Source organism: Lingula anatina, chromosome 2 (genome assembly GCF_051362555.1).
Source record: "Lingula anatina isolate TDL-2025a chromosome 2, LinAna3.0, whole genome shotgun sequence".
NCBI classification, from domain to species: domain Eukaryota; kingdom Metazoa; phylum Brachiopoda; class Lingulata; order Lingulida; family Lingulidae; genus Lingula; species Lingula anatina.
In genome coordinates this window covers 10,325,613-10,347,130 of record NC_141768.1, presented here as the reverse complement: position 1 = coordinate 10,347,130, position 21,518 = coordinate 10,325,613, and the positions used below count along the sequence as shown (strand labels likewise).

The 21,518-nt window shown below is 35.7% G+C and overlaps 2 protein-coding genes across 7 annotated transcripts in view; both read right to left on the bottom strand.

Annotated features, from left to right (window-relative positions):
- Positions 1 to 346: 346 nt before the first annotated feature.
- Positions 347 to 3,967, bottom strand: LOC106176951 (uncharacterized). 3 transcript variants are annotated; one of them, XM_087007101.1, is made up of 5 exons: positions 3,772 to 3,967; positions 2,960 to 3,073; positions 2,639 to 2,726; positions 2,243 to 2,356; positions 347 to 2,022 (listed from the first exon to the last, which is right to left on the bottom strand). In XM_087007101.1, exons 1-4 carry the CDS (start codon positions 3,943 to 3,945, stop codon positions 2,268 to 2,270), a joined length of 465 nt encoding a protein of 154 aa, XP_086863227.1. In that variant the 5' UTR covers positions 3,946 to 3,967; the 3' UTR covers positions 347 to 2,022; positions 2,243 to 2,267. The 3 variants fall into 3 exon arrangements, with proteins under 3 accessions (XP_086863227.1, XP_013414996.2, XP_086863228.1); XM_013559542.2 differs by having other exon boundaries at positions 347 to 2,013; positions 2,248 to 2,356; XM_087007102.1 differs by having other exon boundaries at positions 347 to 2,013; positions 2,252 to 2,356.
- Positions 3,968 to 5,635: 1,668 nt separating this feature from the next.
- The window catches only part of LOC106157033 (neogenin), a 41,706-nt gene continuing 25,823 nt past the window's right edge, over positions 5,636 to 21,518 (bottom strand). For 2 of the 4 annotated variants that reach the window (XM_013532498.2, XM_087007099.1), the window contains exons 6-27: positions 20,572 to 20,717; positions 19,793 to 20,068; positions 16,901 to 17,120; positions 16,465 to 16,607; positions 15,942 to 16,235; positions 15,529 to 15,578; positions 15,115 to 15,262; positions 14,792 to 14,902; positions 14,435 to 14,629; positions 14,070 to 14,165; positions 13,493 to 13,810; positions 13,184 to 13,303; positions 12,781 to 12,975; positions 12,196 to 12,327; positions 11,751 to 11,907; positions 11,237 to 11,412; positions 10,985 to 11,092; positions 10,255 to 10,398; positions 9,645 to 9,749; positions 8,269 to 8,472; positions 7,200 to 7,333; positions 5,636 to 6,966 (exon numbers count right to left, since the gene is read on the bottom strand). In XM_013532498.2, the coding sequence (XP_013387952.2) occupies positions 6,868 to 6,966; positions 7,200 to 7,333; positions 8,269 to 8,472; positions 9,645 to 9,749; positions 10,255 to 10,398; positions 10,985 to 11,092; positions 11,237 to 11,412; positions 11,751 to 11,907; positions 12,196 to 12,327; positions 12,781 to 12,975; positions 13,184 to 13,303; positions 13,493 to 13,810; positions 14,070 to 14,165; positions 14,435 to 14,629; positions 14,792 to 14,902; positions 15,115 to 15,262; positions 15,529 to 15,578; positions 15,942 to 16,235; positions 16,465 to 16,607; positions 16,901 to 17,120; positions 19,793 to 20,068; positions 20,572 to 20,717 (3,571 nt within the window). In that variant the 3' untranslated portion in view covers positions 5,636 to 6,867. The remainder of the gene's footprint in view (positions 6,967 to 7,199; positions 7,334 to 8,268; positions 8,473 to 9,644; positions 9,750 to 10,254; positions 10,399 to 10,984; positions 11,093 to 11,236; positions 11,413 to 11,750; positions 11,908 to 12,195; positions 12,328 to 12,780; positions 12,976 to 13,183; positions 13,304 to 13,492; positions 13,811 to 14,069; positions 14,166 to 14,434; positions 14,630 to 14,791; positions 14,903 to 15,114; positions 15,263 to 15,528; positions 15,579 to 15,941; positions 16,236 to 16,464; positions 16,608 to 16,900; positions 17,121 to 19,792; positions 20,069 to 20,571; positions 20,718 to 21,518) is intronic. The other 2 variants (XM_013532501.2, XM_013532502.2) reach the window with 2 other exon arrangements.

The following is a 21,518-nucleotide window of genomic DNA, read 5'->3' as shown; positions in this document are numbered from 1 at the left end:
ACCGTGTCTGTGCAGATTTCCAAAGAAAATCGAAGTGTAATGCATTAAAGGCTGTGCAAAATATAAAATTTCAACTTTCCAAAATACATCCTCATTTACTTCTGCAGTGGTAGAAGGCTATTATTGATAGGATACATGTATCATGTATTTTCAAAATGGCCTGCTTTTTACTTATGATCTATATCTCTGATAATATGCCATTGTAATATGAAGATTAAAATAATAAGCATAAGCAATGGACCTTACTGCAATGTTTCTCATCACTTTGACTTTTGAAAACTATTGATTTCAATGTCTTAATTTTATTCTGTAATTTTCATACACACAGAAAAAACATAGACTAAACTTATAATAACACAGCTTCATGCTTATTTTATTTTCAACAAGTATATAGTTATTTACAACAGAAGCAATTTGAAGTTGACATCTTCAGCAATAAGATGGCAGCGACATTTTGTAGTTCCAATTGTTAACCAACATCACAAAGGGGGCTGAATTCCCAAGTTGAAAGTCTATTGAGTAGATAGATAAGTCTTGAGATCTGCTTTTTTTTTGCACGTAAGGCCACACTTTTTTATTTTTATGGATGACATCCTGCGCGCGCACCGATTTTCGTCCGTTCTCAAAAAAAACAAAAAAAAAAAAAACCCCCCCCCCCCCATCGAAGTCGGTTGTCGCAAACGTCAAAATTGAATTTGCCGGAAGATGTGCTTTTTGCGCATGCGTATTACTGCCACGTGGAAATATGGCCGCTTTGCCATCAAATTCATCTCTAGGATTACTTTCAAATTACAGGACAATTAATTATATAAAGTCATAAAGAGAACGGGGCCATCGTTTTGGATTGTTATGCCATTGATATTGGTCATGGAGATATCCACTTTTTTACTATTATGCGAAAGGCTGGCGGCCGCCAGCAATTATCGCCCGGAAAATTTCAGTGATATTCTGTCCAAAGCAACACATACCAGGTTTTTTTTGTAGCGAAAAAAAGGGTCGACAGGGTGTCGAGGTATTCGGTGGGCTGTAGGTCGGTCAGGCCCGGACAGTTTGGCTGCTTCATGTGAGACGAAGTAGACAAAATGGCATCGACCGAAATGACCTTTTATAGAATTGGTAGTATTAAGCATATCATTTTTTAACATTTCTGTGTAGTGTTCATAATGCTTTCATATTCTGAGAGTACAAATAAAGACATGCTGTTTGTTTGATATTTGTTTTATTGATTGTTATACCAACATGAAATAACCTTAAATAGATTGGGTAATATGCAGCATGTCTATCAGGCCCGTAGCCAGCAATTTCAAAAGGGGGGGTTCTTTTTTTTGAAAAAATGTGGACCATTTTCCATAAAAACTTAATGTATATAGATCAAATTTTACCCAGAGTGGACCTTTTCGCAGCAAAAGGGGTGGTTCTTTCGAACCCCCTGGCTACGGGCCCGTCTATTCATGACTTTTTTTTTACCTTTCTACGAAGTATTCACAATGCTTTAATATTTTGAGAGCATGGATAAAGACATATTGTTAGTTTGATACATGTTTCTGTGGTAAATTTGTGTTTCCAGCTGTGTACTGACAGCATTCCTTTACTTAAGCAACATTTTTGTTTTTTTTTTTGGACTGTTTTTTTTTTTTTTTTCGCCCTCTCGCACCGATTGCGGGGTCCCCAGAGGATGTCATCCATAAAAATAAAAAAGTGTGGCCTAAACAACAAAAAGTGTACTCATAACTACTGTGTGCACAGAGTAACTAAATACCTCAGCTTTCTTTATCTAAAATGTTCCCATCAAAAATGTCCCAGGTGCTTAGCTATTGAATGTTCTGGTAGTATAGTAGTGTGCATCAGAAGTTAGTTGATAATGCTGCCTGGAATAATACCCTCTCCAATTCGCAGAAGTGCAGTTTAATCTTAACAGTAGTTTAAAATGTTCATTCTGTTCATGTCATTTACTGCACGCAGACTCCTGTTTACAGGCACATTCCTGTCTTTTGTTGGTTTGTGATAATTTACCTGTGATAAAAAAAAAGAACTCCATGAGGAAATAAAAGATCTGGACATTTGTTTTATTTTGAATTTTCCAATGCTCTTTTCCCAATAGCAATATCACATCAATATGGCGCTATACTGGTGACAAATACTGTAAAAGCCAGAATGACAAGAAAATAAATTTTTCTGGAGAATCCTACAATCTAAATTACTTTGTAATTCTCAATTACCCAATTTTTCAAAGGCCTTAGTCTTTACCTACTGATTTTCCTGCAACACTAGGCTTTGGACATTTGATCTAGTATGTACAATACAACATCTCTAGGGCGTAATAATCTCTCAGCATCCTGGTCTGGGATATCTATACCTGAAAATGACATACAAAATTTTATTTAGACCCTGAAGTCTACAAAATCTACTTTTACTTTGACTATCATGTCGGCTACAAGTTGTTTCATCTAGATATAGTGTATAATATCCCTTCAGTTCTCATAAAGTTATGCGTCACCGATGAAAAAAAAATGATTACAAGCCCCAAAAATTGTTACTTCCAAACTTTTAAACATTTTAATATCATTAATATTGTGAATTTAAAAAAACTGGTGTGACAAATGTGAGGTAGCAGACTGTGATTTTCAATTTTCCTTACCAAATTCCTCCGACATTGCCATCAATATCTCAATATGATCTAAGCTGTCCAAACCCAGATCACTTGCAAAATTTGACTCTAATGTAAGCTGAAGAATAAAGAGATGCATACACTCTTTAAAAATATGTGAACATACAATTAAGCAAGACAAATATTGTGACACTCCATTGTAATGTAACAATTCACGCATTATAAAAGAATATTCCCATCAATCTGTTTTTATTAACTTAAACTACTTCCATATCACAATTTTTTTAAACTAAAAACAGTTAAAGAGGCAGATAACCATGAAAAAACTCAATTTGCTTCATGTCTCTATACCTTTTTTGCATCTATGAAATCAAAAGTGGCCAACACTGCAGTTACTCTTTCTTCTATATTACGTTGTGGATCCTCCAGTTCAGTACTGTATTTGCGTTTACTTTGTGTTGTGGCCTACAATATACGAAAAAAAAAAAAAGTGCTGCTTCAATAATTAAGAGAAACTTAAAAGATTTCAACTTTCCTTATTTCTTTCTCCGTTTTCCCTTCTGCTAACCTTTTCATGGAATGTATGTAAAATGATGAAATACCACCAACTTCTAATAACAATAATAATAGTTTATTGTTATATTTATACATAAAAGTATAAAATGAAAATTAATACGATCTTTCAATAAAATAAAATAAATTGTGCTCATCAATCATTGTCTATAAGAACTTTTAGAGGTGTCCTTTTAAAGACATCCAAGATTTTTCCGCCAAATTATTTTCCTGGAGAAAAAAATAATTTCCTCCTATTCTAGCACGAAAATTCATGCGTTAGCACTCCTATTGACAATTCTGATATGTAGCACAGACAGTACTAACGCATGGATTTTCGTGCTACTCCTATTCATGAAATAAAATTCGAACCATTTTGCACTTGGATTTTGAATTTAATAATTTATTTCTAAATCTTTCCAATAACATTTATAACACCATTCTCCTTCCTACCATCCATACATGCATACTAATAACCAACTAATCCAATTGTGATGACCGCAACTGTGTGCAGTTAACGTAATGAGTCGCTGGTCAGATCATACGACGAAGATGTATAGTACATGTAGTAACTCTGTTTGCCTGTGCTGAGGTCAATGGTGCATGCCTACCTGTGTGTGTTGTGTCAGAGCCGAAAAATGTCGCTCATGAGAACCTGGGCACTTGCAGTGAAGTTGACAAGTTAATGCAGCAGCTCTAAATGCCAGGTGTCTGTTAAAAACCAAAGTTGTCGAGACAACACCGCGGAGATTCCTCGCGAGAGCAGCCATTTTGCTTAGTGGCATCCCAGAATGCAATTCTGCCGGTAATATAACAATCGCCAATCCTCGGCTGACTCCGCAAGCTCCAGTGCGGAGACATCCGAGTAGTTCCGAGTGGACAGTCTCCAAACCGTTGCCTCGTTTTTTGGTCAATGAAATCGATGTTGCATACTGCTTACTTCTGCACCGTTTCATCTTTATGCAATAATTCTTGTAGAAAATGGGTTTGGAGATGTACGGCTTAAACAGAAAGTAGACAAAAACTTCATGAAAATTTTAAGTGTTAGAGTTAGAGACAGTAGTGTGTAACTTTGGCATAGCAGGATATCACAAGAAAATCTCAAGTTGAGAACGTATAAAACTTTCAAGCTCCATTTTGAGAAAGAAATATATCATGATATAATTCAAGATAAAGAAAAATGTAAAACCCTAACCAAATTTAGAATCAGCAGCCACAACTTTCACATTGAAACAGGTCGCCATGTCAAGGGTAAACCAATACCAGCTGAAGAAAGAAAATGCCAAAACTGCCACTCTGGAGTTATAGAGGATGAAGAGCACTTTTTAATTACCTGCCCCCTGTATGCAGAATATAGAAAAGAACTCTTTCAAACAGTACAAAGCGCCCATACATGCTTTACACATTTAAACAACAAAGACAAATTCTCCTTCATAATGAACAACCAAAATGAGACAGTGATTATATCTTTGGCCAAATTCCTTAACCTCGCTTTTGACAAAAGAAACTGTGCTATATCTTCCACTTAGTGGTGTATAAATAATTACCATAAATATGAAGGTTTGTTTCACATAGTACAAAACAGGCTCGTGCATAATTAATATCTAAATCTTAGTCATGTGTACAATACTTGTAGTGTGATATGCTAGTGTATGATCAGTGCTGTGAGCAGTTGACTCGGCATTTAGACCACACCTAGCTTATGATAATGAAATACTGGATATGTATGTATAATAATGGTACATTTCTATATATGTAATTTTGGTGCTATTCATCTATGTGTTTTATTATTATTATCATCATTATTATTGTTTCTATTATATCTCTGTACATTTTCACCAGCTCAGTCTGGTGCAAAAAGTATGAATAAAGCATATACGTAATAATTTTGGCTATCAATCTTTCATTAAAAAAAAAAAAATTATAAATCCTGATCCTGAATTGCTGGGTATAATTAACTTTTGACGTGCTTGAAATTCCCTTGAGAGACACGTGGTATAGCTATTGTTGTCTAGTAGAAATCTGGTTCCATAGTTGTAATTTAAGGTCTGAATAATATACTTAGCAAAAATTCAGAATGTCTGAATATTTGTTGGTGAACTCTAAAATTCTTTCTCATAAAAAACACAGCCCATTATGAAACTGATGGTTACATCCCTATACGTCCCCGCACATCGTATCTGTGCAGGAGAGTACCAACATGACCCCAAACTGATCATAATGGAATGAGTTAATATTATAACACATCTGACTCATTTAGAAATTTTATATACAATTAATTTAAATAAGAAATATATTTCCAAGCCTTCCCTTTATTTCAGGCAAGTCACCTGGTTGTACGAAAAACTACTCTTCCATACCATTGTGCCCACACCCCATTTATATATCAAAACAAACAGTCTGCTAATGCTGGCTGGCATTTCAAAAGTTTTTGTTAAAAATCTGTTTTGGTGAAAAAGAAAACTGACACAATGATTTTAGTAAATCTTTTATTTCTATGTCATAATTTGGAGAAAAAAATGACTTGAAGTATGACCCTTCACTGTATGGGAACCTGAAGAAGAACCTCATGTTTATGAATCAACAAACAGTAAAAAGATTCCAAATTTCATGTTTGCAAAGGAAATTGATGAAAGAAAATAAACAATTTCCAAGTCATTCTTATAGCTTCCATATCTGACTGTTCTAATTGCTAAAATACAATCATATTGCTTGTAAATGACTGCAAAATGCAACTACATAATTACAGCTTTTATAAAATGTTGAAACTGTACATATACATCTCATATAATCAGATACAGTTCCGAATGGTAGATAATATTTATCCCTCTGACATTAAATAATTTGCATGCTTGTTTTTGTTCAAATAAAATGAAGTTTCTGGTAAATGAAATTTTCTTAATCATAAATTACATCAACATAGTGACATAGGGTAATAAATTTTGTACAAAAAATCGATATAGAATAGCAACACACTATATGCTGATAAGCACTGCTGTGTACACAATTTATTTACAATCATGATACTTAAAATGTGTTGTAAATATCAGAATAGAAAAGAGTCTACAGCAGTTTATTTAGACAGCACAACTGATATGGAACAAGAGTAGCAAAAAATGACATAAACCTTAAGAAACCCATCTTAAGGTCTCTACATTAAACATATACATTTAGCTGTGTGACTGAAAAAAAGAGTCCAATATTGGTATCATTACTATACAAATATAAAAGCTGTGATATAATCGATGGGTGATATGTGACTTCAGTCTTCCTTCTATAAGATGGCTTTGAAACAGCCCACTGATGCATACATGTTATTTACAGTAGTTCAGAATTAATGTACAAAGATCATGACCTAAGGCATCAAGCATTATATACAGCATTATATTCAGAAGGCAGTGACTTTCCTTTCCTTTCTATTTCCCCTTTTTTTGCACTTGTCCCAGACCACTTTTTTTTTCTCACACTGAAGATTCCATTTTATGCTCTCATTGGTGACCCATCTGATATGGACATTTGTCTTTGTCCCTAAACATACATGTCCACTTCTCTTCGAAACTCAAGTTCTACTTTGTTCCTTATTCCCTCATGCCGATTGCCAAAACTAAGTAGTGAGATGTTTGTATTTTATCTACATGTTCAGTAAATGTGACACATCCCAGGTCATGTGGTATATATATATACAGAAAGTACACTTTTGTTCCTTTTCAGCATTCAAACTCTTGCTGTGTGATTGCATTTAAGTCCTTCATGAGTCCTTCTAAGTTTGCCATCTCTTGTGAAAGTTCTTCTGTGCTGCATATTTTCTGAAAAGCAGATGAGAACATTTTAGCAATTATATTAGAAAATTGAAAGTTGAATGAAGATTAATGACCAAAAGCTCTTGTTGTCACAAAAAAAAGATTCCCTAATAGTTTTGACAATTCCATTGCAATTATCATTACTTGTTTATTTATTACTATTTATTTATTACTATTTATTTTTTTTTTCTTTTAACCAATTTTCAAGAAAATTGCATGATATGCACGGCTTTGCCTACCTGATCCCCAGAAGTTTTGAGTAAATCTGGAGCTTTAGGTGTGACCACAGGCATTGGTGTTCTCGACTTCATCGCACTCACTGTTACTGTTGGCTGCTTCTTGTACGGACTTGTGGGTTGCTGTGGTTTGACTACTGCAGATGAAGGAAGCAGTATAAGGTTAACACAGCAAAGTGGAATCTTAAATGGCTACTGTGTCACTATCTTGTGATCTAGATTGCTAAAAAGTCCATGATTCTTATATTTTGTATTAAACTAAATATTGCCAGTCATTAAATAATCACTCTGCCTTCTATGAGGTAATAAGCACAGGGTATCAAATTCTATTTATATAATTATTAGAATGTACATGTATACAAAACAGTATTCATGAAAATAAAAAACAAGAGCAAAGATATTAAGAAGGTTAAAGATATAATGAGGCATGGGTTGTCAAGGAACAGCAGACAGGGGTAGGTACACACAACTACTGATGCTATCTATAACTACGAAGATTAATTACATGACACTAAACAAGCAACATACATTTGAACAATGTACTAAAAGCACACATTGAGGATGCTGTGAGATAATAAAAACATACAGGGCAAACGCTTTTGGCAATCTTCTTTCTCAATGATTCAGATTATTTCAAATGGTGCATTAAAGTTATCCCAAATAAATCAAAATGCACTTTATTGTGTTAAAAGACGACAGGAATCCAATGAAAACAGCACACTGGGCAAATGACATGACTAATTTTTTTGGAGAAGTTTAATACAAGACAATAATCATGCATAAGAAAAAATACATAATATTCAATGACAATGATATGACTTTGTAAATGAAGATAATAGGGTGGAGGGGGTGTGACCAAGTGTGAATGTTTTTTATAGCATGCGCATCTAATCATGTGCTATGGGGTGCAGCTACAGCAGTTTACATATTGTACAACATCAACCAAATCCAGTGTATAATTTTCTCATTATTTGGCACTAGTAACCACAACGTATTACAGGGTGAACTTTTTACTGAGATATATTCACAATTCTATGGGGATGACAATACTGAGACAGGGGGGACAGCATACCTAGTTGCTTAGGTGCTGGAGGTGAGCCTGGGGCCCCCTGGTGCCGAGGGGGGCCTGGGACAGAGAAACTTTTAAGAGGATTAGGGGTGCGTTGTGGAAGGCTGTTACTGCTTTCAGCAGCAGTAGGTGTAGTGGTGCTGTGTAGATGCAGTTGATCATATGGTACAGGCGGTTGGTTATAAGATGAATCTGGAGATTGTGGCCCTGCAACAATCAAAGAGCAATGTGAAAGAGTTAGTAAGATCAACAATAAAAACAGCAAGAAACACTCTCCCTTCTCTACTTGACCTGTTATGTTAAACAGTTATTTCAAAGTATGCAGAAAAGACTAACTTCAACAGCTATTTCTGTGCAGTCCAGAGTTTTCTTACAGGTAGCTACAGTACTGATATATCTGTCTCAAAAATAATTTTGCTTAATATTATGCATAATCATTTGCCATCTTTATGGATTGAATTAGAAAGGTATTAGAAAAAAAGTTCAGTCTTTTTTAGCATTTTTATACCATACGACAACAATAAAGGGAAACTCTTGAGCTGTTTCAACCACAAAAACTCTGGACTATCAATCAACAAACTACAAAGGTATGTAACTCCTTGAAATAATAGGAGACTGAATTTAGTTAGTAATTAAGTTAAACAATACAGTCAATGTTAATTTGCGAGGAAAATTTCAGGTTAAACCTTAACCTAACTACTATTTCAGAGGGAAGAATAAATTAATCAGAGCCCCCTCTCTCACAGTTTTGGCACTAATATTAGTTTTGAATTAATGAAAACGGCTAATACTTTATATCACAGAATGTGTAGAAAATTTTGTAGAAAATGTCAAATTCCATGTCAACCAGGTATTTACTAGTTGAGGTAAATGGCATTATCTGCAGACTCAAATGGTATTGGTTTTGTGAAGGGGAAAAAAACAACGCATAACTTTCCTCTTTAATACTGCATTATGCAAAAATATTATTTTGACATGGGTAGTTTTGAATATTACATGTGCAGCAGAAATGCAGCAATCAGGACATGTCTTCAAACAAATATCTATAACCAAAATCATAACTACATTTCTAGGGTTTGTAACATTTCTATTATGTCAGGGGAAAACACCAACTAGCACAAAGATTAAGTGTTAGTATTCAAACACCAAAGATTCCGCAACCATGAAAAATCACAGGGGCATAATCTCAGTGATGGTAGTCTCTTTCTTTGGAAAATCACAAATGTAAGACACAATACATTAAATATGAAAATCAATAGATATAAGTTTTCATATGAGAGCTGTGTAGGTTTCAAGATCCATTGTCTTGAAGGATAAGTATGTCAGGCCAACAGGAAAGAGACTCCAGATGGAATTTTCAGACAAGAGTGCTATCTTACGAGTATATGCACTGCCTCCTTGCTGGTCGCGCTGTAAGCTCTGCATTGATGACATTTTTCTGCGATCTAACGTACCTCCCATCAATGGCTGCATCTCTTCAATGTCTACACAATTGCATGCAATAACAAGAGAAAGCTGATGTTATCCAATGTTTGAAAACACACTGTGAATGCAAAAATCTTGGGAAGGTCTTATGAAAATGTGGTATTATTTTCTTATTATTCTTAATGTTGCAAGATTCAGTTAATACTAAATGGCAAAAGCACTATGCTGGATAAAAAATCATGCAACACAAATGCAAACTTTGGTCTATCTAAATGGACATATGCAGTCACAGTTAATTTGTTCTCATCAATATGCTGAACTTGGTACTAAAACAGGTAGATGCATTTCAATATTTTCTCTGAAATACATTAGTAGAATGAAATGCATGTGACAACACTTTCCATGCACACTCATGCCATGACATGCATATCAACATCTAAACTTTAGAAAATAAAGATCATAGAGTGAAACATGTTTTAAGTTCAACACCAATACATCATAATTTGGCATAAAATCCACTTAACATTTCCTGTGCATACTGACAATTAAGTCACTTCCATTTACCTGAACCAGGTTGTGACACGTCCCCTGCATATACCCTGGGTGTCATGTTATATTGAGTTCTGGGGTAGACAGGTCTTGTGGGGACGTCGCGGTCAGATGGAGTATGCACATGGCCATTGGGAAGGGCAGTGGCAGTGGCTATGGCTAAAACATAACAACACAATCAATCCTGTGCACTGGGAAGGGTGATACAGGTTGATATATATATATATATATATATATATATATATATATATATATATATATATATATCAACCTGTATATACACACACCCAACCAAAGCTTTGTGATATACTGAGCCCAGGTTTTGGGGGTTTATTCAACCAGGATACTGCACGCACAATCTCGGCTGTGAGATTTGATATTTCATTCTTAACAGTGCTCAGGTAAATGGTTTAGTGGCACAGGCAACACTGAACACTTCACAGTACTCTTATCCATGCGATATGAAAAATCATAGTATTTATTTAATCTTTAGCATATTACAATAGTCATACATACGACAACCAAAAAGTCACAAAATGATGAATAAACAAATAATCTGTAGCTTTACGTGAAAGCACTATAGAGAACACTCCACTATACAATGTACGTAAGTGTGTTTTGAGAAAGTAGACAATGTGAGGATATATACTAATACAACATTGTATCAATATACAGCACAAGCATTCCACTATTCTAGAGACGATGGTTTACTAATAGACAAATAGATATACGTGGGGCTACTTACGTTCTCTGGGAGGAGCAGGCTGTGAATCAACTGGGATCATTATAGGCCTGTGTCTGGGCATTCTCCTGTACCTTTCGTCATTAACAGTGGTCTCGAATTGATTTTGATCTAAAAAGCAAATTGAAATTTGCTAAAAACCTCTTAGAATCTTTTGGGGAGATGTCATTTTTATTAAAAGACGATTGACTGTTACATATATACATAAAAAAAAAAAAAAAAAAAAAAATTATTGAACCAATAACAAATTGTTACCATCATCCAGTTTTTCCTGAGAGCTCCTGGGTATAGGAGTCATAGTCATGGATGTCTCATGGTCACTGTTTTTGTCCATACTCTTCAATTCCAAATCATGGTGAATCCACAAATCTGGTGGCTTGAGGTCCTTTGGTCCTGGACCTTTACTCTTGCTGGATGGATGGTAGCCAGACCTTGGAATAGAAAATATTTTGATATGAATAATATATCATAAATTCAGAAGGTTTCTTTCCTGTTTATTATAAACTTATATCTAAAGAGCGAGTCGCCCTAAAATTTTAATAAGTTTTCTTACTGGATGAAAAGACATGCTCATCCCTTATACCTATATGTTTTTTACTGTAGCAGGCCAAATAGTTCTATGCTTTTAGTAGCATCACAGAAATAAACCTATGTACTTTTAATCATTGCTATTCTGAGAGTTTTACCTTTTTTAAGCATAATTGAAGAAATAATCTTATCTAATTCCAAATATCTTGTTTAGCTAAAAATCTTTTAAAATGTCACAGACCTTCTTCTTTCTCCAGGGCTCTTCCTCCTGCACACAATGACAACAATAGCGATGACAGTGACAATGATGACACCACAGACACAGGAGGCAATGATGATCCACATGGCATTTTGGCTTATACCACCTTTGTTCTTCTCAGCCTCCTCTTCATTATTTGCTGAAAAAACATTTCCATTATAAGTTAACAGAAAAAAAAAACATATCTAACTGAAATGAGCTGAAGGTCTTTAAGCCTCCAGAGATGATCAATCAGACAATGTTTTAAAATTGCTTACTATTTATTTTCCAAAGTTTTAAATGTTTAGGACGCTCTAAGGGCAACCTACTAGGCTGAAAAATATGACTGGTCTTGAAGTAGTGGAATATGCTTCTTAAACAAATGGCGTTTTACTTTTTCACCAATACTATCTGAAAACTCAGAGTAAAGAGGGAAGTTTTATCATACCTATCTCTTTGGCGCCATCTATTATTACATTGACCATATCATGTCCATCAATACCTGGGTGACCCAACTTTCCTCCTGGGGTGTTAGGGTCATACTCTGGGGTATCAATGGGGCCACCACCTGTACCATCAGCTGAAAGAGAGCCACAGGAATGTTTGTGTAACAGTTTTCAGTTTTAATACAGCAAAGGCAGTTCCATTTACTGCTGACATTGCATTGTAATTCACAAGATGAGAAGGGCTTCTATTTCATGCTAATATTAGATGGGTACAGTACTTCTACTATCATGTCTGTAAAATCCTTTTGAAGTATTTCACACATCAAGCAACTCCTTCCACAGAGATGCATACATTCCAGTACAGCCTGTGTTTCTTTTTACCACAACATATCAACCAATTTTATATACATGTGTACACTAGGCAATGAGTGCAATCCATGATCATATACAAGACAATTTTTGAATGCCAATGGCATGCATAAACCCAAAGACAAAATCTGTTGCTGACGAGCAAAATTGACTCTGAACAGAATAACCCTTTTTACAGTTAAGAGACATACTATATATGATATAAAGGTATTCCATACCTCTGGGTGTCCTGTAGATAACTGTGGATGACATAGGGCCATAACCTTTGCTGTTTCTGGCCTGCACCTTGAAGTAGTATGTTGTGTGTGGTGTCAGGCCTTTGATGGTAATGGACAGTTTCTCCCCCAGAACACCTTCTACCACCCAGTCCCTGTCCTTCTGAGTGGCATCCGTAGTATAGAACACTAAGTATCCTGGAAGATAATAATAATAATAATAATAATAATAATAATAATAATAATAATATAGGATTGTTTAAAAATAATTCTACAGTTTATCTATGTTTAAGACGTATCATTATCTTATAATGAAAATGTTATCTTATTTCAAACAAATTATTTATGTAAACAAGCCATTATAATGATAACAGCAGCCTAGAATTGTCTTTGTTGACCCCAGTACCTGTGATCTTCCCATTGGGTATCTTGGGAGGCTGCCAGTTCAACATAATATTACATGTGGGTCCTTTCTTACTGACTGGAAGTGGCACTGGAGTGAGGTCACGTGGGGCAGTGGCTGGAGCTGGCAAGGAGAAGAGAATTTCCAGGTAATAAACAACACTTTCCCCATTTGATAAACAACTATTTACAGTCAAACTAATTAAAAGCTTTCACTGAGAAACCTGAGAATATTTGAAGAAGACTCATTTTCCTTATAAATCTTTATCATATACCAGTGACTTAGGTGAAGCCAAGAGACAATTATCCTTACCTGCTTCCTTTGTAGTGTTCACCACAGTCAAACTCCAGTGACTCTGTCTTCTTGCATTGATCACCTTCACGGCAAACTCGTACATTGTGGCCGGCTTCAGATCTTCAATCTTCTTGTTCAGCTCCGTGGAGTTGACATACTTTTCCCTCCTGTTACTACCAGTGGCTGGTATGTATTTGATGGTGTAATAGCGATGGTCACTAGTTCTCTGGTTCCCACCCAAGGTGGTGTCTGTCCATGTTACCATGACAGAGGATGATGAGATGATGGTGACCTTCACACCAACTGGAGGGATCATTGGTGTGGTGTTTTCTGCACCTGGAGATACAAGTTATTTTGTCATTTGATAATTGTTAAAAGAGATGAAACCTTGTCAAGGAGTGCCCTGAATTTGTTCATAAATCCAATGTGTCAAAGTCTCATTTCGGATTTTTACAATTCCCCTTTTTAACCAATTTTGAATAAAAAAAAAAAAAAACTCTTTATATTTCCTTAAGAATTTGGATGGAACTTGTTTTCATTGACTTAAGCATTTAGATGAAACTATTGAGAGCTAATTTGTTGATTGTCTACTCACTTGACTCATCTCTTGTAGTTCCAGTCTGCAGTCTTTCTCTTCCTACTCCTTTGTGGTTGAAGGCCCTCAAACTTACAACATACTCAGATGATGGTCCTGAAAGAAAATACAAAAAGATGACTTTTTTTTCATTTGACTTCAGCTTTAAAACAAACAACCACCAAGGAAATGTTTTGACTGACTGAAACAAAACATGTTGTTCAGTTCATTTTATTTTGACTCTGCTGTCAGATATAATTTTATAATGCTAAGTCATTAGTACCAGAATAAAAACATCTTGAAAATCCTCAAGCTAACACAAATGCAGCCTAGAATTGTCTAACAATAGTATACCTGCCTTCTTTACATTCATGGCACAAACTTACTGAGATTTTTGATGGTGTACAGTCTTTCATTAGCAGACACATCGACCTGGTAGACATCGGGTACTCCGACGCCATAGCCAATCCTATAACCTCGGATCATCACATTGTCCTGCACAGGAGGGGTCCAGTGGACGACCATTCTGTCTGTGAAGGGCCGCACGGTCAGGGAACTGGGTATACCAGGTTCACGAGATTCTGAGGACAAAACATGTAAAATAATGAACTTTACACCAGCCTTTGTGCTTTGGTGTGTCAAATAATTTTGTTTTCTTTAATAAATTGAATTCAAATCAATCATCTGCATTTACCCAAGTCTTGCGTAATAATAATTCTTCTTATTCTTTGTGGTTTACTCACCGTCTAAGTCAGATTCATAGGTTTTAACTGAAGTCCATGGTGTGTGTGGACCTGTTCCATTGGTGTTTACAGCTGCCACTCTGATGCTGTATGTGGTATCACGGGCCAAACCTGAAATGACAGGAAAAACATAATTGAGCTACACAGTTACCCAATTTATATTTTACCAGAACTTGTATCAACTATATATATGTAATGCTGGTTTCAACACAGTATGAATGTTTATGGGCTAGATGCATCAGCTAGTTGGATTAAGTAAAGAACCTTTGATCTGCAACAGGGTTTAATTCAAAACATCAAATTTTATTTAAAAAAAAAATTACCTGTTACAGAATAAAGCCGTCTGTCACCATCTGTCATAATGGTGTGTGCCTTGCCAGACTGGCCTCGTTGGCGATACTTAATCTTGTAGCCTGTGATCAGCCCATTGCGTTCATCACTGTAAGGGGGCTCCCACTGTATCAGGATGCTCTGGAACAATAAGACATTTATGTTATTAATGTAATGTACTTCTGCATCAAGGTATGCCATGGTATTTCTGTAATGGTGAATTTATAATACACTCAGAAAATCAAACTTTACTTTGCATCTCTTAGTTGAACTTAGACTGGAAATACCTTTAACCAAAACTCATTAACTTATACTACTGGTAGACCTAATGTAAAATATGAAATTAATACACAAATGAAGAATGCTGAAATCTTAGATATACTTTTTTCTTTTAACTGCGTACTTACATTTGATGTGCTTGGTTCCACTGTAACATTTTGTGGTGGGCCTGATGGTGCTGTAGCCAAAGAATAATATGTTAATGCATCCTCAACAACCTTATGTAGTTTCAAACAACAAAATTTAACAGCATACTTTTAAATATGGAAAATGATTATATATTATATTAATAATATATTATATTATCATTAAATGATTATATTAGAGAAGAATCAATTTGTAAATAAGATAAAGCAGAACCATACTGATAAACTTTTACACATGTACAGAAACAACATTTAGTAAGATGTCAATTCTCTATACAATCCACAAATTGTAAAAACTGGTGGTCATATCCACACAAACATAAATACATAACAAGTGGACAATATTTTTCCATTCCAGGCAGTATATTATATCTGATACAACTATTCCAGTGTACCTGCAGAGAAAGTCCTTGCTGACACCTCATCAGTGCTCATCCCAGGACCATTCTGGTTAAATGCCACAACCCTGAAGAAACACTCTGTGTAGGGACGCAGGTTAGCGAGAGTGTATGAGGTGGTACTACCAGGAACTACCACAGCCATCTCGTGGGTATCCATTGCCTTATAGTAGTGGATCTTGTACTCTCGGATGTTCCCATTGGTCTTATTGGGCGGTGACCATGTGATCTGGAGTTCTCTTGTAGAGAGCGCCATTGCTGTGAGGTCTCGTACTTGAGTTGGAACATGCACTGGAGAAGAGAAAAGTGCAGGGTGATTTATTGAATGAATTCCAATGGTGAATTCTACAAAATCAAAATTGAAAGTATCTACTCAACAGTTTTCTGGAAGCTAAGTACAGCATTTCTCAGGTGACTGGTAATCTACCAGTCCACTAACAGATAGAAATTATTATTTTTTCTGTATCTTTCACTATATATGACACCAAAATTCATATCTCAGCCATATCCCAGTACTGACCTTCAGGCTGGGTGGTGAGCTGTAATGTTTGTGCATCTCCCGAGCCATGGCTGTTGGCTGCTAACACACGGAAGGTGTACCTGGTGGCAGGCTTCAGAAGCTGGACGTTAGCATCAGTGGAGGTAGTATTCATGACTCTCTCTCTGCAACATACAAATACATTCAATATTAAGAAGTTGTTTTTTAGACCCAGCAAACACCGACTTACCAAACATTACTCATATCCATGTATGTCAGCTTAGTTCTCAAATCTTGTAACATCCCTGATGATAATTTTTAACGTTTGTGTACATAGGGTCAATGAACTTACCATTATACCATACATATTATCCTGGAGCAGTTTCAAAAGTACTGTAATACTTACTTTTGAAACTGTTATTTTCTCATATAAATTGAAACCTTACACTTTATACTTTAAAAGCAACAATGATCTTACCTATCAGATCCTTGGGCTTTCCAATAGACGGCATAATATATTGGTCCCTCTCCAGTCTCCTGAGGTTCTTTCCACTTCAATGTAATGAAGCGAATGCCCACCATGACGGCCTTGAGCTCCCTGGGGGCTGAGGGGGGCTGCCCCTGCGCGACTGGCTGGTCGCTACCTGCAGGAGGCGTGGGTTGTGTGGTGTGGGGGGATGGAGTAGGGATGGGGACATCTGGAGTCGGGCAGAAAAAGAAGAATGTCACCAAAACTAAATATACGGAAAGCCACGGTACAACAGCATGACAAAAACACATATCACATGCCAGGCACTGATACTATTTGCGTGAATAAATATATATATGCTGAAACTAAAGATAGAAAGGATGCAGGATATGATGATATGTATATCACATTCAGTTATTACAACAACAATTCTACAAGGTATACTGGAATAAATCAAAACAAAAAATAAGTGCTAACATGCAGGCTTGCACAGACAGATAACCTTCATGTGAAAAATAAATGGTGATCATAGTAAAATGTCAGCACCTCCACCATTTAGTACCAATTGTGAATCAAATTTGAAGAGTAGCATTTTGCTAAGCATCATGATCAATTTTGTCTAAATTACACAGAATGTAGCTTTCTATGAATTTTTCACAGGAGCTTAACATATTTTTTCACTGAAAGTTTTGTACTTGTACATTTTTTTATATATATTTAAAAAAATAAGAAAAGGAGACATTTTGGGAGTCACACTCCCTACAATAATTTTTTTCACAATTGGCACATATTTTCTTGAATCACAAAATCAGTTATGCATGAAAAAATAATTACCATCACAAACATGCACTGAACCAAATCAAAAGGTAATATTGTGAAACATAAAAGGGAATTAGTATGGCCTCCCTCCCTCACCCCTATTGCCCCCTTTTTCTTAGCAGAAATCTGTGCACCAACTTCATCAGAATATCTCTCAATGAATCACTTTCAAGAAAAATGTTTGAGTTTTATAAAAACACTCACAAATGTGTTATAAATATATAGCATTTTCCAATAATCATCATTACATAAATGGATAATGAACTGCACTGGGAATTCTGGTAATGCAAAATACACACCCCATAGATTTTGTGGTCTATTTGTTCTAACTAAACAATTGTCCCTGTATCTCATAAAAATAATACAATTTGTAAGCTTCAATTTCATAGCATGATATACTTTATTGTTGAATTTAGGATAAGGCATCGTAGTTTCATTCTAGAGAGGTTTAAAAAATGTCATAGATATTTCTTGTCTATAATTCAAGAATTAAGTACCTATTAGCATGAGCATTCCTTAACAGCACAACACCCAATTAACCCTTTCTTTTAATGGATAGGTTTTCATCATGATTCAGTATACCAAACACCGCCATATATCTTCACTTTTCCACACATATTATTCAGATGATCAATTCCAATTTGTCAGATCTACTCTATGTGTTATACTATACAACATGCAAACTACACATGCAAAGTAACAATAACCACCATGCACATCAGCCCCACTGTATCACCAGGAAATGCTGCAAAATGTGCTGGATGTAGGGGATATCTAGTAGGTGGGTAAGACACATAAATAAAGATTGGTTGGTATAGCAAAGAAGGTAGGTTCGTAGGTAGGTAGATAGATAGGTAAGTGGGTAGGTAGAGTTTTGGTCTCTAGATGGATTGGCAATGAAAAACAAAACCTAGAGTTCTTTTATTTTTGGTCAAAATAATGCAGCAATTGATGCCCATTTTTTTGCTGCTCATAATTAATCTAGACTCTAGGTGTCACCATCCATCAAGACACCCCTGTACTCTTTAGTCACTCAGATGTATTCCAACCCCTCATTACCACCAAATTATTTGAACAAGTGAGAACATTTTCTTGAAATAAATATAACAATTCTGTATGGAAGAAGATTCCTAAGTTGATGAATAAAAAAAGGAATATAAATAAAAACTCATTAAATGGTAAAATAATGTGTCTGTAGTTAGATTCGGAATGTGTGTATATGTATATTCCGAATATATATACTAGCAAGATTTTTTGCTGCTGTACTCCTAAAGCCAAGTCTTATGTATGAGATGGCAGCAACTAATCAGAACTAAATTACAAGAAAGACAAACTAGTTTTTCTCCACAGGCAGCAGTGCCATTATAGATCGGCAGCACTGTTAACCATATGGTGTTGCTGACACACTATATTAGTGAACGTAGCTTCCTAAAAGAATTTGAGTTCTATTAGCTAGGTCTAGTTAGCAATGCAGCATTCATCTGTTTACACGAGGTGTGGCTAAGACACAGGTTCAAATTTTGAACTGAAAGGTATATAAATAAAACACTTGTAAAAACAAGGTTTAACAGAGTGCAAATTTACAGACACATAGGCACCCACCAGGGTAGAACGCTCAGTCAATTAAAGTCAATTCAAAACAGACCTCATTCAACAGTCATTAATAAAACATTAACATCGGCAAAGCCTTCAGCCAAGACATGAAGAAATAAAAGCAAAAACCAACAAACCTGAAACGTAATTCAACTCACTTACAGATCGATAACTTAACAAAGCATGGTGAGAAACTGGTCTAGAAAAATCCCAAGACATTTCTTCTCTTGCACTACTAAAAGCGAATTGTAACAACTCAGAAATATCTTCACTGAGATATTGAGTGCTAAACCAATATCTTCATCTCTACAGGAGGATGGATGATCTCAACTAGGATTAATTAGGAACCTCTATATGAAATCCAATTACAAACCAATAAGCTCACCTAAATCTACCACTCCCCCAGCACCTAACCATCACCACATATATTGATGATGAATTCTCTAGGAACTCCACACTTCAGTGATGCTATTAAGTTATTATACTAACCTGGCTGGAGAACCACCAACTGGGCACTGGCTTGCACATTGCCTACAGCGTTTTCCCCAAAGCACTGGTAAAGTCCATCGTCTGAAATCACCAGACCGAGGATCCGTAGGTGCTTTCCATCTATAATTTGGAAGTAATCACTCGGGATGACAATGTCTCCGTTTTTCATCCATGTAATCTTGGGGGTGGGGTTACCATAGATTTCGCAGTCGAACTGTACATCTGCATTCACGTGTGCATAGAAACTCTCCGGCTCTTTGACAAATCTTGGTGCCACTGAAACATGACAAGAAATTAATGAATCTCCTTAGCCTTGTCTGCATTTGTTTTTCTCAATCCAAGTCTGTGTTGATTGCACTCAGGTGCTCAGTGACCTGCAGAGTAGATATTTATATTGAGCTAATGAACAAGGACCATCGTTAGCAACAATGACTGCATGAAGTTTAAGAGCAGTCAGTGGACCGAAAATGTTTTTATCTGCTTCAGTACAGCTGAGAGCAGAAGCATTCAACCAATTTGTTCTGTGTAAAAGGCAACACTTTAAGCTGTAATTCACATGCAATCTAAAATGTCATTACCTCCTCTTCACTTAGCATTGAACAGTGTTGGCAATGGTGAACTTACTTTTTCACTAAATTTTTGATATTTATATTTATGTTTTTTTTTATGTATATATTACATAAAAATTTTAATACCTAAACCACGTTTCAAACATTTATAGTATGTCAGCAAAAGGTGAACTGAATTTTAAGAATTATTCCAATTGGCACATGCAATACCTTGGACAACAAGGGTTGCGGTAGCATCGATGGAATCTTCGTTGTTTTCAGCACGACAAGTATATAACCCCGCATCAGCCTCTGTAACACTTTCGATTCTAAGGGAACCTAGCCCAACAACTGAGAACCGGGCATTTTCTGGTTTCCTGAAAAATGTTATTGTTATTTTTTATTAAATGAGCCTTTTCATTATAAACCTATATCATTTTCATGCACAAGGGAGAACTGAAAAAGTGTACGCCATTTTATGACATCATAATCACAAGATATGTAGTAATAGGAAAGCAAAATGGAATGGTTATAAGATACAATTCCCATAAATCATCGTCAACAAGTATCATAAATCAAAGCAAGTTCAAACAATGAGAGGGGGAATATAATACAGTGACAGGAAAAAAAAAAAAAAAAAAAAAAAAAACTGACTAACAACCACCAGAATTTCCTTTATCCTTTCCTGGGTCAAGCTGTCAAAAAAAAAAAAAAAAAAAAAAAAAAAAAAAAAAAAAAAAAAAAAAAAAAAAGGATAAACCACACTGAGGAAATGAACTGCATACAAAATCTTCTTTCTGGAAGGCATGAGACCAGAGTTACAACATACTCCCATGGACCCTGCTTGCCAAAAGTGTATCCTTCAACTAATTCTGACATGAGGCCAAAAAATTTGTATCTCCTGTAAGTGCCAACATCTGTTAACACTAAACAAACCTCTACTACGTTTATGTAACATGACTTGGGCTGTAAAGTTTATTTTATATGTAAAAGCATTTTTTAAATCCAAATCCCATACTGCACGTGGCCTGCACTCACATCTCCCAGGGACACTGAAAGTACAACACCTGAAACCTTTTAACATCAAAGATGGCTTTACAACTTAATGTACATCAGACATAATGGCGCACAACAGATTCTCAAGAGGGTCTCTTGAATTAACAAGACAGACTGGAGAG

What these genes read in the sequence shown, in the direction of transcription:
- LOC106176951 (XM_087007101.1), bottom strand. Translation starts at nt 3,945, where the DNA reads ATGCCACTAAGCAAAATGGCTGCTCTCGCGAGGAATCTCCGCGGTGTT. An exon ending in ATTTCATAGATGCAAAAAAG is followed by an intron (nt 2,727 to 2,959) that starts GTATAGAGACAT and finishes TTTATTCTTCAG; the next exon opens with CTTACATTAGAGTCAAATTT. An exon ending in GGCAATGTCGGAGGAATTTG is followed by an intron (nt 2,357 to 2,638) that starts GTAAGGAAAATT and finishes TGTCATTTTCAG; the next exon opens with GTATAGATATCCCAGACCAG.